The sequence below is a fragment of the Myodes glareolus genome, chromosome 9 (genome assembly GCF_982192425.1).
Source record: "Myodes glareolus chromosome 9, mMyoGla1.1, whole genome shotgun sequence".
In the NCBI taxonomy this organism is placed as follows: Eukaryota; Metazoa; Chordata; class Mammalia; order Rodentia; family Cricetidae; genus Myodes; species Myodes glareolus.
In genome coordinates this window covers 88,456,021-88,478,228 of record NC_142034.1, presented here as the reverse complement: position 1 = coordinate 88,478,228, position 22,208 = coordinate 88,456,021, and the positions used below count along the sequence as shown (strand labels likewise).

Here is a 22,208-nt window from a genome sequence, read left to right as displayed (position 1 = left end):
ATCTGAACCTTTCTGATCACCTGTATGACACCACAGGCAGAAAAGTCCACACTTAACCTCACATGACAGATCACACAGTCGAAAACAAAACAAAAAGCATGCAAAACCATTATAGAAAAGGTTCTGCAGGCCTTATATATAAGGTGTGTATGAAACATAAATAAAGACCGATTTGGGTCCCCTCCCTCAACTCTCTCATTATTCATCCACAAATATTCCACAGTCTGAAAGTCCAAATACTTCTGGTCCTAGGTGTTTTAGGTAAGGGTTGCTGAGTCTATAGTCTTTCTTCTTCTTCTTCTTCTTCTTCTTCTTCTTCTTCTTCTTCTTCTTCTTCTTCTTCTTCTTCTTCTTCTTCTTCTTCTTCCTCTTCCTCTTCCTCCTCCTCCTCCTCCTCCTCCTCCTCCTCCTCCTCCTCCTCCTCCTCCGGTGCTTTTCAAATGCCCTCATCTCTTGCCCATGACCAGATAACTCAGAGCTCCTTTTATGGCAGCCCCAGACTGGGTTGAGTAGCTGCCAGTCTTTTGACCCCCAAAGAGAAAGAGCAGAGGCAGGCAGCTCGATCTTGCCGGTGCTGAAGTTCAGAAGGCCATCCGCAGCGTCTAATTCTCCATAAGCAGCTTAATTTTTATCTCTCCCGACACCTCCTCATCGTGCCTGGGGGAGCCAAGCAGCTGGTAGAGGATGACTGTCCAAGAGACTGTGCCCTTCTCTGTCTTCTTCTGCCCCTTGTTTCGTGAGCGCTGCCCCTTGGGTTCAGTTTCCTAGTAATTCGGCCAGCCTGAGTTATTTCAATGTTTCACCTCTTGGCAAGAACATCTCATGCTGAGAGATGTAGGAGCAACAGGAGACAAAGGAGCACCCAGGGGAGCCAAGGAAGCCAAGCGGGACCTGGTGAATAAGTATTGCCAAGATCCGCACAGTCTAGATAGACTCTAAATGTGAGGCAGGGTTGTTACTTCTCTGTCCACAGAGCCGTCTTCCTTGTCTGAATCAAATACTTCTCAGAGCCAAGTATTGCTGTTGGACTCGTGAATCTGGACTAGGGTGTCAAGCCCAAAAGCCTTCTCAAGCAAGGAAGCTTCAGGGGAAGAGGGTACACAGTAGGGAGGCATGAAGACTGTGGCAGAGAACATACATCCTGCCTGTGAATGTGTCCACTGCACAGCTACCAACACCAGAATCATTGTCAGAGGTTTTTGAGATTTGTTTTCCAAGAAAAAGCAAAGTTCTAATGTATGTGTGAGTGAGTATATGTGTGTGTGTCTGTGTGTGTAGTATGTGTGAGTGTGTGTGTGTGTGTGTGTAGTGTGCATGTATAGTATGTGTAAGTATATGTGTGTGTAATATGTGTAGTGTGTGTATAGTATGTATGAGTGAGTCATGTGTGTGTGTGGTGTGTGTGTGGTATGTGTGAGTGTATATATGTGTGGTGTGTGTAGTGTGTGTGTAGTATGTGTGAGTGTATGTGTGTGTAGTGTGTGTAGTATATGTGAGTGTATGTGTGTGTAGTGTGTGTATAGTATGTATGAGTGAGTGTATGTGTGTGCGTTGTGTAACATTCCTAACTTCTAACACATAGAGAGGTCTTACTGTAAAATGGTAGGAAAGATGGGATTCTCAGGCCATTGGCTAAGCCATCCTGGTATCTTTTTGGAATAGTTTCACATTTCTGGCAAGATGGTGCTCTCAGAGGCCTTGAATATAAATATTTAGAACAAATTATTTACAATTACTTAAAAAATAAAATACCCAAGCATACTGGCACAAGCCTTTAATCCCAGCCCTCGGGAGGCAGAGGCAGGCGAATCTCTTTGAGTTCACAGCCAGCCTGGTCTACATAGAGAGTTCTAAGACAGCCAGAGCTACATAATGAGGCCCTGTCTCTCCCCCCCCAAAATTCATTCATTAATTAACTAATTAAAAAATTTTAAAGTAAAATAAAAGCTTGTACATGACAGATCTATTTCTGACCGGGTGGCTAGGCTGTTTTCTGCTCATATCTGCCTCCTTCAAATGTCCCCACCTAGATTGACCTTGACCACAGTTTAATACAGAAATCACAGGAAATTGGGAGTGGGGGTTACAGAGGAGATGGGCAGATGGGCGGAGTAGATAAGGCATCCATAAAGAAGCTCCCAGCATGCACTCAGAAACTCGCCTGTCCTGACCTTGAGCCAAGCCCTCAGTCTCTGCTTCCGTTTCTTCGCCTGTAACTGTGAGGTGGTGCTGCCCATCTGCCCGGGTTACAGCGAGAATAACAGGGGGTCGGGAAAGCACTCTGGAAAACAAAGAGTATTCTAGCAACGTGAGCTCTTTTCCCCCACTCTGAGGCAGGAGGACATCTGTGTGGACCCCAGGGACCTTGCCTGTGATTAGCCAGATTAAACAGGCAGTTCTTCTTCTGCTTGTCATGGCCACAGCTGCCTGCCAGCAGCTGGAGCGCTCAGGAGACTGCAAGGGAGGTGGGCTTCCAGCAGGGGAGGGGAGGTTGGCACCCAGGGGCGGCTCTACCGGCACTAGCTCTGGTCCCTGTGGGCTGTGATACATAGACACCCCTGAAACAAATGGGTCTGTTCTGAATCCCAGGTTCTGTTCTGAATCCCGGGTCAGTCACCACCGAGGGAGCTAGCTCTAAGTCTGCCTTGAGAATTGATATTTAAAATCTCAACCTTTTTACTCTTTGGTTTCTTTCCCTCTCATTCAAGAAGGAATGAGAAAGGATTTCACCATAGTTTTAAGGGCACAACCAGTCAGTCTAGAGTTATAAGGGAAATGCTCAACACCTAAATTTGTCCAACTTAGCAGCTCTGCAACCTGAAACTTGTCTGTGACACTCAGAACATCTGCTGGACAGGTGTCTCGCCCACTTCCTGTGTCGTTCTGTGAAGGAGGGGACAGCACCAAGAGCTATAGCAGAAAGGGTCCCTTTGTGGGTAGGAAAGCTGAACCCAGATCAGAGCTGCCTTCAAGGAGAGACACCCCTGATGGTGCAGATAAAGTTGGGTTAGGCGCCCTAATAAAAGATAAACATTAGTAATGAAGGGGGAAATCGAAGAGATTACTTTTGTGTTAACGCAGATCACACACAGGGCAAACAAGAAAACTAACCAATATCCTCAAGTCACAGACTGAGGTGAGTCGCAGGAAGGAATTGTATAGGGCTGTGAGAGGCAAAACCAGGATTTCAGGGTTCTGCTGAGGGTGAAGGGGTTCAGGGCAGGCCTCCCTGAGGAGGGAGAGAGGGTCAGGACAGGCCTCCCTGAGGAGGGAAAGAGGCTCAGGGCAGGCCTCCCTGTGGGTGAGGGGGTTGGGGCAAGTCTCCCTGAGGGATGTCATTTGAGCTGTGAGTCCAGCCTTTCCCAAAAGAGGTATAGAAAGGACTCAGAGGGCCAACCATAGAGTGCCTGAGGGACAGCAGGTGTCCAGTGGGGCTGGGGGGGGTAACAGATGAACATAGAAGTCTTCTTGGACCGCCAGCCCCCAAATCACAACACAGAGACTTATTATTAATTATGACTGCTCAGCCTTAGCTTTAGACTTGTTTCTAGCTAGCTTTTTTTTTTCTTCAGCTTTTAATGAGACGGATCAGATGTGTTAGGCAAGCAAGGTGAAACAATAACATATCTTTACATAGTTAAACAAATGCAGCATAAACCAAAGCAACACACCTTTTTACATTGTTCAACAGTTATTCACAACACAAACAAATGTACCACATCTTGACTTAAACAAGTATTCTATTCCACAACAGATGAAGGTATGAGGTTAGATAAAGGCAAGAAAGGTGTGTGTGTGTGTGTGTGTGTGTGTGTGTGTGTGTGTGTGTGTGTGGTGTGTGTGTGTGTGTGTGTCTACGCAGGGACACATTTCCTCCCTGAGAGGATGGCCTGTAACTTTCATCAGACTTCCGATGAAGTCAGTGATCCAAATAAGCTCCAAGGAATTCTCTGAATCAAAAATTGTCTAGACTCCATCTACTAAAGCCTTATAATAATTGTACCAAATGATTTTTTTTTTGCCCTTTCTGATTCCTGGAAGTGCTGAATTCTAAAGCAGAAAAAAAAAATGCAGTGCTGGGCTCTACTCCCAGCTTTTCTCCAAGGCTGCAGGACAAGGCCAGGGGCAGGTGTGGTGGTTGGACATGTGGCACAGCATCCATGGTGATGGGGGCAAAGTGAGGAGGGTCTAGGAAGCCTCCAGAAGTGGCCTCTCTTTCTCTGGGCTGTGGCAGAAACGCAAGGCCACGGGGATGCGGGATGGCCACTTTCCAGCGGTCCCGGCAGGTGCAGCCAGCCCTAGCTCCACTGGCAATGACCAGAGGCCTCTCTTCTGCCTGCAGCCTCCTCAATGCCAACAAGATCAACTGCCTGCGGGTGAACACCTTCCAGGACCTGCAGAACCTCAACCTGCTCTCTCTGTATGACAACAAGCTGCAGACGATCAGCAAGGGGCTCTTCGCTCCTCTGCAGTCGGTCCAGACCCTGTGAGTACACTGCCCTGGCAGTGGCAGACCCCTACCGCCAAGACGAGGGTGGCCTGAGGCTCTGTGGGAGGATTCTAGCATGTGCAGCAGGGATGGGAGATGGAGCTCAAAGCTCTTACCTGTATGGGGCATCCCAGCAGGGCCTAGCCGGGCTGGGGGTTGATCTCGCTTTCGGACATGTAGCCTCACAGCAACCCAGGAGGATGCCACCGTCATCCCCAGATTCTATGTGAGGAATCCAAAAAGAGTGAGGTGCTGCTTACTCAAGGTCACAGATAGTACAAAGCAGGATCCCAAGGTGGTAGAACTTGCGAAGCTATGCTCATAAGCATGGTAGCCATGGTAGTGTCCTAAGCAGTCTCCATATCCGTGAGACTCCATCCCCTCCTTCCGGAAGCTTCCTGCACCCTGCGAAGCCAAGCCTCTGATAGAGGCTTTCTGGGCATACCTCACGCACGCAGAACTCAACTCCCAAGGGTTGCTGGTGTGTGTAAATACCACAGGTAAACAGATGAGTACAGATCTCAGTCTGTGGTCTTGGCAGTTCCAACCTCAGATTTCAGCCCCAGCTCCAGGCCCGCAGTGAGCCCAGGGGTCTCCTGGGGCCCCTGGACGTCATCCGGCCCTTAGTTCCTAGTAGCGAGAGGCAGGAACCAATATAAAATGGGACCAGCTGCTTGTTATTGATTGCCGACCACGTGTGAAGCTCCGTGCTTAGGGCTGTGGAGGTTTCCTTGGTGCTCAGAAGAGCCCGACGCCCATGGCACTCCCGTGATTCTAAGGCAACAATACTCACTCTTATATATGGAACAACCGCCATTCGCCAGTTGCTATGCTAGCTGCCTTATGTGCCTGGTATCACCAAGCTTGGAGAAATAAGATGCATGTTACTCGGCATGTAAACTCTGAAGCTCTCACCTGGCATTGCCCCTCAGAGTTGGCATGGGTGAAGTGGAGCCAGTCAGCAGTAGGTCCTGCCCCGAGAGGGGAGAGCAGGGAGGCTGATTGCCCAGACCAGATGTTGGCTGCATCTGTGCTGCGTTTGGCAGACAGCTGGCCGCAGACCACCCCCCCCCCCTTTGAGTCCTCTCCGAGAGCAGAACCTCAGTACCGGTTTGCTAGCAACACTAGTTCGCTAGGGCGCAGCCCAAGGCAGGGTGGTGGTGAAGCAAGGTGCCGCAGGTCACCCCGATTAACAGCCCTGTCCCTCTTTCAGCCACTTAGCTCAAAACCCATTTGTTTGCGACTGCCACTTGAAGTGGCTGGCTGACTACCTTCAGGACAACCCCATTGAGACAAGTGGGGCCCGCTGCAGCAGCCCACGCCGGCTGGCCAACAAGCGCATCAGCCAGATCAAAAGCAAGAAGTTCCGCTGCTCAGGTAATCAGGTTACTGGAGTGGGGCCCCACTTTCTGACTCAGAATACAGCAGCCCCAGAGAGGCCAATAATCCAATCTGGAGGACAGCGAGCGCTGTAATGGCTCCTGGGGAGCATCTTTGCAAATTAAATTGGGGAAATTCAGTTAGCCCTACAGAAAACCAATTACCTTATGGATTTAAAATAAAACACACTCACACAATAAAAGCGTGGGGGAGGGGCGGGCGGCTTGGGAGAAACAGAACCCAGGCGCGGTCCAGGAGGAGCTTGCTAGAAGCTTGAAGACTGGGCAGCCTTCACTCACACCCGTGGACTTGAGAGGAGGCCAAGATTTATTTTGTCGTCTCTGAAGTCCATTCCCCAAATGGCACAGAAATATACAGCCCAGGCAGGGCTGCAGCCAGACTTTCATACAGCCCTCAGCCATAATGGGTTGGGTTACAGGTTTCACAAACACCTTCCCTATCTCCTTGAAGCAGATGGCTGTTCTCTGATGATACGGGACACAGCAGGCTTGTGGGGAGAAGCAAAGCCCTGTGTTCCCATGCCCAGCTCTGTCTAGAGACTGTCTCCCTCCCTCCCCCACCCAGGAAGGACAGGGAGACGAATGGCGAGCGAATTCGCAGCCCACCTTGGAAAGGAAGGTGGTCTCCTTGACCAGTGACTGCTTGAGCAAGCAGTTAGATGTCATTTCATTTTTCTCTTTTTCTACCGGAAAAGATCTGTGCACTGTGACTGATAAACCCACAGCAGGAGGTCCTGAGATAGGGTGAGCCGACCCTGACAGTGTGTATCTCAGCCAGAATTGCGCTCCCATCTATCCCAGAGAGTGCTCAGCCAGTGTGTTCTCCCAGGAACAGTGCCAGCATGCGGACTGGCCATCAGCAGACCAGCAGGCAGATTTTGGCTTCTTTGTATCATGTTCTTTGTGCTTTAAGTCAGATTCTGTCGTATGTTTCACTGGGATGGCAAACCTGAGCCTTTTGTCTTATTTTATTTGCAGAGGCAAATACCCGGAGGGGGTCTAGAGAGATGCAGGGACTTTGTGGCAGTCAGGGCCTTGTCTTATTTGCCTTCCCCAACATGGTGACTAGAGCGACAATTTCCTGTGCGGAGCACTGTGCTAAGTGATCTGCTTTGATTTGCGGTTTCTGATAGCTGCTTAAGGTCAGCAGAGGGAGCTGAGGGCTCCAAGGTGAAGGTCACCCACACACCACAACCTCAACCAGTAGGGTCAGGACCAGGCTCCTCATCGCTCTCTCCTTGACACTGTTAATATCTAGGAGGGAGGCCGCAGCCCACGTGGCTGAGCGGTTAAGCGCTGCACACTCCACTGCAGGGATCCGTGTTCGAATCCCCGGTCTGGAGGTCCAACAAACACTCCATCTTTTGGTGATAACGATAATCGATAATAAATCGTTATCAATAAGTAGGGGGGAAAAAGTTAGCAGCTTGAGCTGTGGCTCAGCGGCTAGGTGCGCCTAACGCTCTGCTCTAGTGCCAGGGGACGCGGGTTTGATTCCTGCCTGGTGATAGCGATAATCAATAATAAATCGTTATCAATAAATTGGAAAAAAATATCTAGGAGGGAGGCTGTCCAACTGCTTGAGTTGCTTTCTTCCTAGTCTCGTGGATTCACTTCTTACCCCCAAACACTTTCTTTAGATTCCTCCTTAAGTCTGGTAGCATCTCTAGGTAGAAAGTCTCCCTCCAGCAGCAAGAATCCTCTGTAGCAGACCAGCCGTTCCCAAGGCTTTCCTCATGACTACCCCCAGGGTTCTTTCCTCTTTTGTCTTTGCCTACTCAGGTCTGAATTAATTAGCCTGGCCAGTTAGTCGTTCCCATTAAAAGGGTCTCTGAAATCAGAGGAAGGCAGGAAGCCACCTGCCGTCCTCGACCCTCAGTCTCAGGAGTGTCTTGCCCACGCCCCAAGACCTCAAGCTGAGCCTAAACCTTGGGTGACAGTACAGGGTTATGGGTGACGTTGGATCCAGTGACCAGTGCCCTATAATATTAGTCATGGCAGTGACCTAGCGTTAACCGAGGCTGGGACAGGTAGCAAGGTATGGGTGATGCGTACAGAAAGAACAGAGTGGGGAACGAGAAACAGACATTGGAACTGGGAAACAGTGAAGCTAGATTTGAAATCCAGCTGTGCCAATGTCTACCCATCTCCCTTGGTGTTGACAGGATCCTGGCTTCCTGTGAGGGGCAGAAATGGGGGGCAAGGATAAAGAGATGGGGAGAAGAGGGCAGAACTCTTGAGCTGAGTTTGTCGAAAATATCATTTTAAGAAATACTAAGTGGAAAGCCTATTCCTGTAGAGGTAGTGGTGTTCAGAGTCCAAATGAGCTTTGGCTTAGAACATTTGGTCTGCTTTCATGTAGCCATGGGGGAGGAGCAGCAAGATTACCACCGAGCTCCAAAAGCCTTGGCTTTTGAGAAACACCAGGACCCATACCTCGGCTTTGGGGAATACAGAACCCTTAGGCTTGAAGATTTGTGTTTCCATAAAGCTCCAGAGAGGGGAGGGGAAGGGGTGGCAGATGACAGGGACTGGAGCTGACAGATAATCATTCTGTGTTTTACTTTCCCCTAAAAGCAGCCCCCTTGAAAAGACCGCTGATGTGATTAGGAGCCCATTTGAGGACCGTTCTGCCGTGCACACAGCCTCTCCCTGGGTAGAGCATCTGGCTTCCTAGCCGGTTTGCTCTGCCTCTATCAGCTGCAACTATCGCCCTGTACTGAGATCTGTTCAGGGGTGGATGCTGCCTGCCCACCAGGGGTGATCTAGCAGCCAGTTAAGTCCTTCAGCGCAGGCCCACCTGGGGAGCACTTGGCAGCTGCAGGACACTGCCTGTCTTCTGTCAGGCTGTCCCCTTTAGGGAGAAGCCGTTCTTATGGAAAGGACAGGACTCTTTGGGTTTAGCTCAGGGTCACTTTAGAGACCTCAGAGTTCATCCAGTCCACTCTCGAGACAAAATTGAGAACCACAGCAGAAAAAAGGGGAAAAAAAGTCCAGGCAGTGATTTTCTGGACACAACCTGAAATACTATAATGATTTTAGCATACTAGAAAGATTCCAGACCATTTGCCTCTGGGACCTTCTGTGTCCTTTTAGAAAAGCAAAGCAAGAAGAAGACCCAGAAGGAACTTTATAAATTACATTTTACTTGGGGAGGGGGGGAGAGAGAGAGAGAGAGAGAGAGAGAGAGAGAGAGAGGGCGCGCAACAAGGAATAGCAGAAGTATGGAGATCATAGGACAACCTTCAGGAGTCTGTTCTTCTGTTATCTGGAGCTTGGAGATCAAACTCACGTCACCAGGCTTGGTAGCACATGTCACATACTGGCCCATCTTACCAGCCACACAAGGAGGCTCTAAAATTTGTGAAATGTGACCTACTCATACTGAGGTACTGATCAGACTCACAGGAGAAATCTTAGAAGCAGAGTGTTTAACAGCCCTGCGGTCACAGGTGTCAAGCTGCAGCAGAGCCCACGTTACCATTATTGTAGCCTGTGAGATCTGGACGAGGAGAGAGAGATGAAAGGCGCTAGGCAGGGACACGGGCGTATACTGTCTCGCTGGACCATCACTGCAGACAACAATCCACAGAGTGCTGAGATGCTGAGAATGAGAGCATCTTGTCACCCGACCAGTCCTCCAAACATATGGTAGCGGAGAGTGACCCGTCCTGCCTGTCAGAGGTCAGGTGTCACCTGGCTATGGCTCTCTTTCTTTGAGATATGCACAGCTCGAGCCTGACGCCAAGTAGAAAGAACCAATCAAAGACGGCAGATACAGATTGGGTCCGTGGCACATAAGACCACCAGACTGGGTCTACCTCATCCTCTCCCATGATTCCCAGCCAGAGAAGGGATGTGGAAATCAGAGGAGCCTAAAGTTAGATATCTTTATCCTCCAGCGAATCTGTTGGTTCTCTTGACTTTTCCTTCTTTCTCTTACTCTGACAAAGACCCCTTTTCAGAAGCCAGCCCCTAACTACCGTCCATGCACTAGCCCGACTTTTGTGACCGTGTTCTCGGACCATGGTGACTGCCGGTGTCTCGTTCCCAAACCTGAGGCTCCACTGAGTCCCCCTTCTGTGTCCGGCTGAGAATGTGTGGTTTTAATTCTACGCTCCCCCTCTACCCTTCAAACCATCTGGGGGTGAACTGGCTATCACCCCAAGGGGTCCGAGGACCCTGCAAGGTACTCAGGAACCTCTGAGTTGTGGGATGCTAAAGGCCATAGGCTGCCACGAGGCCACTCAGCTGCGGGGTCATCCCTGTGTCACAAAGCGAGAGAAGATGCATTGCTGACTTTCCTGTCCTGTCAAATCACACGGTGGGAAGGGGTAGGCTTCGCAGGCTCAATCCGGGATCGATATGTCATTGGTGTGTTGTCTGCCAGGATGCTCCTGGCTGTGAGTGTCTGATGGCTTCCCGCCTGTCCCTCTGTCCTACTGAGGCTCCCCGGGGCAGGGCACAGGGAGGTGGGGCCCCTGTCTTCGGCAGGATCCAGTGGACCGCACTGCTGATACTAATCCCGCCCAGTGGAGGCCTGCTCTGGCTCCTGCTTCTCCACGCTGCTTCCTCTGAGCTCCTGTCCTCTCTCTGATGCCTGCTTCCTGACCTTGACTCTGACCAGTTGCCGCGGGGCTTTCCTTTGTGCTTGATCTAACCATGTGGTGGAACGATGGAAACGGAACATGGTTCTGTCAAGCACCGCGGAAAGCACCGTTCTCTCCTGCAGCATGGCCGCCGCCACCGCCACCACCGCTGGACTCTTCTCTGCTCTGGATCACCACACCTGCCAGACCCTCCTCTCCCAGTCTTGACTCACAGAGCGATGGGGGTGGGAATCTTGAAGGAGTCAGGGATATGCTGACAGGGTTTATAAGAAACCCGTTGGGACCACAAGTCCTATGCAAATAAAGTCACTATGCCCTCCAAAATCTGGTCTCAAGTGACTCCAGGAGTGACAGTTAGGTTCCAACTCCCAATTTGAGGAAGATGAGTGTACCTACGGCATAGGCCCCATTGTTTCGTGGGAACTCCCGGCACAAGGTTACTGAGTGGTAGCTAATGCAAAGGATGAGTCATCCTGCTCATAACTTTGACCAGCACCTCTCTTGGCATGCACTTCATTTGAAACGAATGTAAGCATGGGAACAGATAGAACCAACACGGGCCTGAGACCTTGAACTTGAACCCGGTCTCCTTCTGACCCCAGCTTTCACTCCTCATGAGTGCTTAGACATAGATCCTGCTGGAACCCGGTGTCCAACATGTTTTCTTAACCTTGGAGCACAATTAATGTGGAGGTGTGGGACTCTTCATCTGGTGCCCTTTCAGAGGCCAGGAGAGGTCTGTGCAGACAATGGCTGTCTCTGACCACAGAGAGAGGGATCTTGGCACCTTCTCTTTAATTCGTCTCTTGATAAATCCTGGGCCTGGTGTAACCAGAAGACTTTGTCGTGGTTTCTTGCTGAAGTCTGTGTCTTACTCCATGAGTAAGAACTAAGGTGGAAATAAACCCTTATGTAACCGTAGGAGCCAAATTCTGCGTTGCCACCAAGCTGTATGGTTCTAACTATCTCCTCTCTCTGATGGAGACTCAGAGAAGGGCCCCAGCCACTGATGAGTAGTAATGGGTTTCCTATTAGTCTCGCTGACCTTTTGATCATACAGAGAGTTCTTACTATTGGTCAGGCTCTGGATGCTTGACACCGTAACCCTCATTTTACAGATAAAGGTGTTAAGACAGGCTCTTAACTACCTGACCCAGGGTAATCTAGCTCCCAACTGGCTGTGCTCTGCCTGAGTGCTGTCAAGCCCTTTTTCTTCTGGACACTCTGCCTGTAAAGAAATTTTTTTTTTTGGCAACTTTGACCTGCATGGATAGGGAGTTGGAGATGTTTTTCACATTCTCTTTCCAGCTTACATCTGCTCTCAGAAATGACTTGAGTAAAAAGGAAAGACAGCATTGTCCAAGTGGCCCTTCTTTTACAACAGGAGCATGCAAGATACCATGGGTACAAGCAAACCGTCCTACATAGAGAAGCATCCTTCCCCTTCTTGCAGAGGAGACATTCTTGGCACTGCCCACATCATGTGAGGGCCAGACCTTGGGGAGTGAGTCCGTGATAGCGCCCTTCCTTAGTGTCTCCACGATGCTTTGGCAGTAGGCGTGTGTCTGTACCAGGGGGCTTTCCCTCTGTTTTCAGGCAGGTGACTGAGATACAGGGACAGCTTCATGCCCAAATGGTAGGCAAACACCTAGTGTTTTCTCAACTACAGGTGTCTGGTTCCCCCAGCATGGCCTCGGAATGGGTGTCTGTATCGTCTGTATGTGTGCAATGCCCTTGTTCCATTCACACTCACGACTTGTCCCTTTTCTGTCCATGCCACTGTCTTTCCAAGCTGATAAGCCCTGACAGACCTTTGAACACCCCCACCCCAGCTCCTCTTTCTAAGGTTCTTCCTCATCTCTCACCCATCCGGGGGAGGCTTGGGATAGAGGAGGAGGACTCTGGACACATGCGCTGGCTTCCCCTGCTGGCCAGATAACAATGGACTTGAGATGCTTCCCACTCCCCTCCCAGACACAGATGGAGAACAAGGCTATATAATAAAATAAGATTAAAGATGGCTGTCGACTTTCACCTTTCACCCAACCTCTGCCTATTAAAGTTTGTCTATGACTGTGTACCACGTGTCGTCGTTCTGAGATGTCCGCAAGTGGGGATGAGGCCTCCAAGGGCAGAGGCAGGTAAAAGCTAGGTGATGTCAGCTCCTCCAGCTGGGATTGACCTCTATGGCCTGTCTCCAAAACCTATGAGATCCCTCCCATCTGAGCTCACCCCAAGGAGGAGGAGCTTCAACCCATTTCAGTTGGTCCTCTCCTCCAAGTATTTCTGGCAGTGACAAATATGCATTGAGATTGAAATTGACTTTTAAAGCTCTGGAAAAGTTAAAAATACTTTTGGGTAGTTATGAGCATTAGGCATAACAAATGGCTCCGAGGAACCCTGGGTAGCTTCCGTAATGAAAAATATGAAGTGACGGAGGTGGCATTTCGGGCTGGCTCTGACTGGGAAATGAACTTTTTCGGTTATGTACATACGCTGTTATTAACATTTCTGGTTCCCACTCATATAAAATATCACTTTCCGACCCCCTCGTTATTACAAACCAGGGCAATAACAAAAACAGCAGGGGGGGGAATGCTGGAGAGAACACATTAGTCCATCGAATCTAATTGCAAAATCATTTCATTAAAATGGGTCAGCAGCTCCACTGCCGAGGTCTGCCAGTTATAACCTAACGATACTACTGAGAGCGATTCCTGCTAACTACAGACTGCTCTCACCTTGATTAAAACGAAAATGCATTTAATAGGCGGCTGTCCCCAGCCAGTGCACGTCTGCAGGCTCACAGCGAAGCGCAGACTGGGCTCCCTCCTGTCTTTCTGCCTTTGCTCGGTCGTCAGGGTTCCTCTGTTTTGCGAGTATCCAGTGACCGACCTGTTTTGAAGGAAAACATAATCGTGCACGTGCCAAATGCCCCCCTATACCATCACCATGTGTCTCCACTGACAAGACCAGAATGGGCTTTCATCTGGCAGGAGCTGCAGAATAACCTAGTGTTCTGAGATGTCTAAAGAGAAAGGATGCAGGTTTTTTTCAGTGGGTGATGCGTGCAGGCCAGGAATAAAAAGATTTATGTAAAACGTTGGACCAGGAAGCTGCTGTAAAATTGTGAAACATATGCATAGGTTCTGTTTATGCAAGTCTAGGGGTGCTAAGGGGACGAAGGAAGTGGGTGGGAAGAAAGTAGAGGAACGAAAAGGAAACACCCAGACTTCTGACTCCAGGTTTCGGCTAGAGAGTGTCTTTTGAGAATGCGAGGCCCACCAGTTTTGTTCCCGATCAGCAGTGACCACAGGAAGACAAATGAGAGCAGAGAGTACAAGAGCAAGGGAGGCGGGCGTTTGCCCGCCTCATCGTCCCAGCTCCCTGGAGGAGAAACCCATTCTCTCTGCCTCCACCACATCGGACTTGGTGGCTGTTGCTAGAGATGTGGGGAATAAAGGTTCGGTCACAAAGCACACTAGTCTACCTAGCAAGAGTATTAGTCACATGGATCTCTGAAAGCTAGCCCTAGTCCATTCTCCATGTTCCGAGAGCCCCGTAGACCTTAGAGTCTTCATCTACAACGTGACGTTCTAACCTCAGGGGTTAAGAGGAACCACCCATTTGAAGTCTGGAGAAAAGCAGCCAGCTGCTGGTTCAAGTGCGGTTAGCTGTCAGCTGCTGCCTTCAGCTCCGGTGAAGTGTCTCTGACCTTTAACTACCACATGTTCTGTCATGATCTAGGAAGCACACATGTCCATACTGTGCTTGCCTGTTCCTGGAGACTCGGCCTCTGGTATAATATCCATCTTCACCCAACCCCTAGGAAATAGGAGGTAGGCAGTTGCAAAACCTGACCAAATGCACCCTACAACATGGGGACTGCACGTACTCCATGTCGCCCTGCACACTCCAAGCCATTCGCCAAACACGTAATATTCCCACACTCCAAACAGTTCGGAAATACACACGGGATCCTCGGGTGCTGGTGGCATTCCGCTTGTGCCTTGAAAATTGTGAAGCGAGCTCGCACTGTATGCCTGGCAATGCGCTGTTGAAATGTGGGTGCGAGAGCGTGAATAACCCCTGCACAACACGCTCACGTCAGGAGAGCTGCGTGCCCTTCCCCGTTGCCACTAGCATAATTCATGTGCTCACAGAGGTCTGTCTGACTGGCCCCAAGGGCATGTCTCAGAGACGTCAGTCTGTCAGGCCTGTTGCCATCACCAAATGACCTTGGAAGAAATGAAATTTTGAAAAGAATAAATCTTAACTCCAACTTCTAGCTCGTGGGAACTGGCCTTTTACTGGCATTAAAGAGAACTTCCTCTCTGCGGAAGTCGGGTCTGACTCCGGCTCCATTTTGTCTTCACTGTGTTTAAGAATTGGATTCATTGCCAGTGTATTTGAAATATCTGGCTTCTCCTAAGACAACACAACAAATCTCAGGCAGCTGTAAGCCAGATTCCCAAAGCATCAGCGTTGTGGGCTCCGGATACCCTGGTGCTCCACCCTCATTAAAGTCAGAATCAGGTAGGATGCTGGTGGCTGTTTAGCACTCATTGCCTGAAAGACCAGGAAGACCTCTAAGTATGTGACCCCTTCTCGTTCCTTAGTCCTACCCTCCAGTGGCCCCCCACAAAAGTCTGATCTTAGTCTCCAGTCTGTAGATGGCAAGCGTCATAGAACCAAGGACCTCCTACAACTGTAGGTTGAATTCTGTGAAGGCGCCTTGTGGTATTTCTCCGAACAGAGCATATGTAACATTAATCAACTTCTCAAAAGGTCCTTGACCCATAAACGCATAAGAGAGCCCGCAGATCTGAAGACAGAAAGTGATGGAAGACAAAAGACTGTGTGGGAAACATGTAGATGTGAGGTGTGGAGAGAGGCCAAATGGTCGTCAGTGCCGCCTGTACCTTATAAACTGTTTCTCGCAAACCTGCATTCCCGCATGCGCATGCGTGCACGCCGTGTGCACGCACACATCTCTACCTCCCAGCTCACCCAGCCACCTCACTCCCCACCTCTACTCCCGACAACCATAGACCCCGTGCCAGGAAACCCAAATGATGATGACGACCCCCTTTTTGGCCCCACATAGGCTCTGAGGATTATCGCAACAGATTCAGCAGTGAGTGTTTCATGGACCTCGTGTGCCCGGAGAAGTGCCGCTGCGAGGGCACCATTGTGGACTGCTCCAACCAGAAGCTGGCCCGCATCCCGAGCCACCTCCCCGAGTATACCACTGACCTGTAAGTCCCACCCCACTGTAGCCTGCCTACATCTCTTTACCCATACCTAAGTCACTTTGAGTGAACTCGAATGGGGTTCTCTGAGTACTTGGCTGAGAAAGACACCCAGGCATGCATGGGCAGGTTGCTTGCAAGTAAAGACCATTTGTTGGTTCTGAACACTCCTTGTAAACCAGGTTCTGCTCTAGGCTTGCATTCCTCCAGTGAACAAAGCAAATGGCACCTGCTGGCCCTTAGGTACTTAACAGTATTGCCAGAAAACTAGATATTAAATAAAAATTATGACTAGGCAGAAATACAACTAAGATGATTAAATGTATCTAAACCACCGAATAACCAGGCTCGAAAGGTACATTGGTTTATCCAAAACTGGGCAATCTGGCTGCAACATCCATCATCCTAGTGATCATAAGGGTTGATTCTGCCAATCTGGCCAGCTAGGTGGGTGTCCCCACCCTCCTTCACTACTCCATATGTGTACCCCCAGAAGTGTCACACTCGGCTACAGAGGATGACCTGCCCTGATAGACCCTCCAAACAATCCTTCAAGGTCTAAAAAGGGAAAAGGGAAAACTTGAAGCATGGTAGAGGATAAGGGATGGCCTGTGAAGCTAACCAGACCTGCCATTTGCCTCTCCTCTTCCTCAGCCTCCCTGAGACCAGCCATGCTGCCTCTCAGATCTGAAACCCAGGTTCCCAGCTGTGATCGCTGGGGGGGAGTGGAGAGCTGGGTGGGGCGGATAACGTCTCCCTCTACACTTCAGAAGGTCTAGAAGGAGGACACAAGCCTAATAATATTTCTCTTGACTCTTGGCACAGAGCGAGCCCTGGATACACAGTGGCAGACTTGTGGCTCTGGTTGCTTTCTGTGACCGTTCTTGTCACTGGACGGCACAGTAGGCTCTGAGCACAGAGGTGCTGGGTGCGGGGACCCTGGGCCCCCTCGGACGATAAAAGTCGTCAGGAAGAGATGTGCTTGGGCTCAGGAGATCCTGAGGAACTTCCCTGGGAGTTTGGGTTGCCATTGGTAGCCCCATAAAATGGAGCCAGAAACTTGGTATCTGACTGCGTGTTTAAAGTACAGCGTGTGTCTATGTGAAGTGTGTAAGAAGCCACAGTCCCATGAAGGAGGCATGGGAAGGCTCAGACTTAGTGTCTTCCCGCCCTTTCCCATCCACCTCTCCCTGTCGAGCCCCTCACCTCATACTGGAGTTTTTCATGATTCCATTGAACTCTACTGAATGTGAAGTTCAGGGAGAGCTCAGCCAAAGCCGTGTGAGGAAGAGTGGCAGGCGAGCAGCTTAGACTGAGCCCTGCTTCTTCTGCCTTCCCCTGTAGGCGACTGAATGACAACGACATCTCCGTCCTGGAAGCCACTGGGATCTTCAAGAAGTTGCCCAACCTGCGAAAAATGTAAGTCAAGATGGGGTGCACAAGCCACCTCAGCTCCCTGGGCCCTCACCCTTCACTCCTGCCCCTGCGCCTCCTCCTGTCCCCTGCTGGGTCCTGGCCTGGAAACCAGAGACATGGTGCAGAACGACATAGAACTTGACCGTCATCAAGATGTCGGCCATCAGGTGGATCTTACGCTCCACACCTCCTTATCTCCTTTCCTTTGTCCCCTCTACTTGTCGCTGCCCCTAGTCCACATTCAGCACCTACTTTAGAAGGTGGAGGGGGTACTTGGATCTGGGATGACAACAGAATAGGGGTGCCTGGGACCCTATAGTAGTTGGCATTTGGGTGAGGTGTGCATGGAACGGGCACATCAGAAAGGAATCTCCAGCTCTTCTCAATAAGTTTGGTCACAGAGTCCCCTGGTCCAAGTAGAGACTGGGCTTAGGCAAAGGACCCGTATGCTGTTACTGGCTTCCGCAGTGCATGGCTCCTTGTCGTCCCGACCCTCTGTCTCCCTCCCTAGGAGCCGGGGCCATGTCATGAAGACAGCAAGAAGGATGCTGTCCCCTGAGATAGCCCTTGTCCTTAGCCAGGACTGCATGCCTGCCTCACGGGTACCCATTTCTTTAGTTTTCCTTCACCCATCCTGTGCTGGCTTCGTGCTCTGTGCTGGGCAGGTGAGGAGCAGTTCAATGGCCTCCCTAAGGCCACCTACTGACCACATGTCAAAACTGGCTCTCAGAGTGGGTCCCCCTCAGTCCTACCAGGGTGGTCAGGCTCACTCCCCTCCTCACCCCTTCTGGTGTCTCGGCAGAAGTGCCAACATGGAGAGGACCGGCTTCTCGCCATCTGACTCCCAGGGCACACTTTTCTTTAACCATTCTTCCTACCCCACCCCATATCCCATCTCTCCCGGCCTCACAGAGGCAGCGTCTGTTTCTTCAACAAGTTTAACGCAGTCCATCACTACTTACCAATTCCATACTTACTAACTCATCTCTGCACGAAAATTCACAGAGCTTTAAAATCACAGCTTTTGAAGCTGTTTGTGTCATTTCCACACATATGGTCGTGAAAGCCCTACTCACCCCAACATGCGTCCCTTAACTGGGACACGCATTCCCAGCTGGGGCTGAACACGGTGGCGATGCTCTGCCTTCCGGGTTCAGCTTCAAGCTGTAAGCGAGCATCCACTTTACTGTTTATCCAGTGGCCTGGGCTTCACAGTTTTGTGCTTTTTAGTGCCAGCTTTGGCCCAAGCACAGTGCTGGCACACTGTCTAGATACCCAAAGCCTGAGAGGGCTGCGCTGTGCCTCATTGAGGGCACATGCACTGTGGAGACGCTTCGTGCATTTGTCCAGGCGTGAGCCCAGCACTGCCGGCCATGTGTGCCATGTTGATGGATCAATAGTACAGTAAATACAGTGTCTGAGCAGAAAGCCTTCACAGAACAAGCTTATTATTGATCGGTTGATGGAAATGCCATGACCAGGGGCTCACAGGAACCTCGTCTAGTTTCCCCGGGAGCAGCGATTCAGTGTGTGCTCGTTCAGCGTTCCTGGTGATAGAGAATTTAACAGTCATGAATCACGAGGATTATCTGTAACTCCTCCTTTCCTGTTCATCGTATTTCTCCTCATCAGTTCCTTGCAGCCAAGGGAACAGACGCCTTCTAGGCCCTGTGCAGCTGCTCTCTCGGTGGCACCACACGTGTGTCCCTGCTGACTACAGCCACTGCCTTGGGCCACAGGCCCCTGTAAACAGGAGATGAGCTAGCTCTCTGAGGGGATGGCAGAGACCAGGGCACATGTCAGGTTGGTAAGGCTGGCACTGTGGCCCAGCACCCCTGAGCTGCTGGCACCCAGCACAATTAGCAACCACTTAGATGTGTCCTTCCCATTTCTAACCAGAGAAAGATGTGCTTTGATTTCAACCTCAAGACAGATGTGGCGGTTAAAATGGGCCAGAGGAAGGTATTGAAGTGAATCGGGCTGCACCAGTACCGATTTGCCTCGCAAACAGGATCCCAGGAGTCTTCACTTCTACAAAGAAGACCCCATACACGCCTTTTCGGTGAAAGTCACACAAATTGTGTTCCCACTTGCGATGGGGATGTGAACGCAGAGAAACCGCGCTGCCGGCTGAGGGAAACAAGAATACGAATGTGTTACAGGAGGCAGCTGGTCCCCATCCTCAGCCACATGCAACCTGAGCGTGGCCAAACGCAAGCCCAGATCCCAACCAAAGGAACAGATGCCACTCAGCTAGTCCCTTTCTTTGCCACGCAGGAGTGGAAGTTGGAGCTGCCAAATATCCCCCTCTGCTCCAGGCCAGCTAAACATTCAGGTGTGGGGCAGAACCTGCAGGCTGGCCTGCACTGACCCAAGCTCAGCTTTGTCCTTGTCCACTATGTGGTTCTAGGAGACCCTTTGGGGGCGGAGCCTTAGTTTCATCATTTGCATAATGTGAATAAATTTGCTCTTCTTGTGAGCAAGGCACTGCTCAGAGAACTAGCGCCTGCCTCATACGCACAAGACCCCGGTTCAATTCCCAGTACTGCACAAACCAAAGTAGACAAATAGGAAGAAATAAGGCTGGTAGGTATCAGCAAGAGAAGATGCCAGAATCCAGTGCCAGTGGGTCAAGTAGCCTAAAGTATCCAGTTACGTATGTAGACAGTTCTGCACAGAAAGTTTGGGGAGTCTGAGGAGTAGGGCAAAGGTGAGACAAGGCTCTGGTGACCATGATAGAACCAACATTAGCTAGCAGTCAATACTTACTGTCTGCTCTGTGCCAGAAAGTTCTAGTGTTTGTTTAATGTTACCCTCACGGAGCAAAACCAAGGGCTTTGGGATTGCTTCGTTCCACACCCGAGGGCACTGAGACAGAATGTTTGGTGACTTGTTCGAGTTTAAAACTTAAGCAGGGAGCAGAGCCAGGAGCCAGTGGCAGCCTTGAAGTGGGCTGGGGGAAGATCACTCCATGGAAGACAGTAATTGTGTATGTCCTTGCACACATGTGTGTGTATGTGTATATGCATCCATGTGTTTGTATATGCCCACGTGTACATCTGTGTATGTGCATATCTATGTGTTTGAGTGTGTCCATCCGTGTATGTGTTTGTGTCTGTATGTCTATGAGTGTATCCAAGTGATGTGTCCATGTGTATGTGTATCCATCTGTGTGTGTGTACATGTCTGTGTGTGTATGTGTGTCCATGTGTGGCGTGTACGTATGTGTGCATATGTGCATGTGTATCCATGCACTAATCAGTACCAATCACCTGACTAAGATCCCACAGGATGAATCCAGTCCCAGGCCCCCGGCTGCAGCCACTTGCCTAGCATGCCTGAAATCCTGAGTTCCATCCCTAGTTCAGCGAGATTTGGGAAGGGAATAGAAAGACAGGAGGGAGGGAAGGGGGAAGGAAAAGAGAAAAAGAGTTGTGGATTTCCTTGCAGTGACTTCAGCCCAGTTATGATGCTGAGGAGACACACCCATACATAGCCTAAAAACCAGACAGCCTCTAGCAAGCCATGGGCACATGGCTGGATTTGTTGCTACTTTGCTATGCTGTTTTTTAAATAAGAGTTAGTTTCCCACTTTTAAAACCAAGGAGCTTTCACAGAAGCCATAAGATCTTGTTTTCTGGTACCTGTGGGCTATCAGATACCCTGGCAGAACTGGCCCCATAATCTCAGGTTGGCCCAGCAGAGTCAAACAGAACAGCAACTACTGCCTTAGATGGACATGAGGTCCTGGTCACCTTTGTTTCCAAGGGCCCTGCTTCTCATAACCATTAAATCACCTGCCTGGAGCCCGTGAATACCTAAGCCTGTAGTAGTCCTTCAGGGAGGGACAGGCTCATGGTCCGTGGACAGAACCACCTCATCCTGGCAGTGTGCCCGAACATGTGCTTAGGCTTGGCCCGTTGTCCTAAGTCTCCAGAAAGGACACTTGGCTCTCTGATGCATTCCTCCTGGGACTGAGCTTCAAACAGGACTATAGCTGTGTCCCCACTGTAGGAGGAGCTGGCTGACCCTGTAACTCCAGGGAATAGTGAGTGGCCTAGGAGAGCCTGGCCTCCTCTGCCTGGGCTCAGGCTGGGAGCTGTATTAATCCTCTTGTGTGTGCCTCTGTGTTCTTCGGGGAGAATGGAGTCGGGCACACAGCAGCCTGCAGAGGCAGTACACGTGAGGCCTCTGAACCACCACTAGCCCAGCATGCATTTCTGTGTCTGGACTGTAGTCAGAGCCACAAGAAAGCACCTTTGTCATTTATTTATTTTTTTTTTTAAAGTTTGCAAGACCTTTATTTTTTAGATTGATTTATTTATTATCTATACAGTGTTCTGTCTGTCTGTATGGTTGCCGGCCAGAAGCTGGCACCAGATCTCATTACAGATGGCTGTGAGCCACCATGTGGTTGCTGGGAATTGAACTCAGGACCTCTGGAAGAGCAGTCAGTGCTCTTAACCTCTGAGCCATCTCTCCAGCCCCAAAAGCACCTTTCTCTAGATAGGTCTGTAGAGACAAAGGGAGAGAGCCCACTAACTGACTGCATCTGTGTTCTGAGGCTTCCTGGGAGCAGAAGCATCACAGGGAGACACTACATTGCAACCTCATCCGAGCTCTTAGAAAATCCAGACACACTCGTTTTCCAGAATATTTGCTCTAAGCTACACTCTGTTCCCCACCCTCCAATCCAGACTTCAGGGGTAAGCCCAGCTTCGACGGATAGAGAGGGAACAGCAGTACTTCTGGAAAGCCCTATAACTACACCCCCACCCCACTTCTGTTTCTCATTCTCCCCGACTAAGGAAATGCAATTCGCAAACCTTACAGCAATGGGATGCTAATTTTGCTCTGTTGAAGAAACAGATGTCAGGGAATGGCCCTCCCACCCCCACTGCTCTGTCTTCCAGTCCTCCTGCATGCTCATCCCCAATCAGCCTCCCACCCCAGAAGCTAACCCTGTTAGGAAAACCTTGACCTCAGTTCCTACGTCTAGCTTGGGGGTCCTATGCTGTGTCCCCCATGCACTCCCTCCATT

The 22,208-nt window shown here is 50.3% G+C and overlaps 1 protein-coding gene across 1 annotated transcript in view; it reads left to right on the top strand.

Annotated features, from left to right (window-relative positions):
- Slit3 (slit guidance ligand 3) overlaps nt 1-22,208 on the top strand; it is a 597,834-nt gene that overhangs the window by 491,873 nt on the left and 83,753 nt on the right. Inside the window, exons 13-16 of the mRNA XM_087910713.1 lie at nt 4,343-4,486; nt 5,703-5,866; nt 15,607-15,757; nt 17,096-17,170. Of these exons, the coding sequence (XP_087766839.1) occupies nt 4,343-4,486; nt 5,703-5,866; nt 15,607-15,757; nt 17,096-17,170 (534 nt within the window). The remainder of the gene's footprint in view (nt 1-4,342; nt 4,487-5,702; nt 5,867-15,606; nt 15,758-17,095; nt 17,171-22,208) is intronic.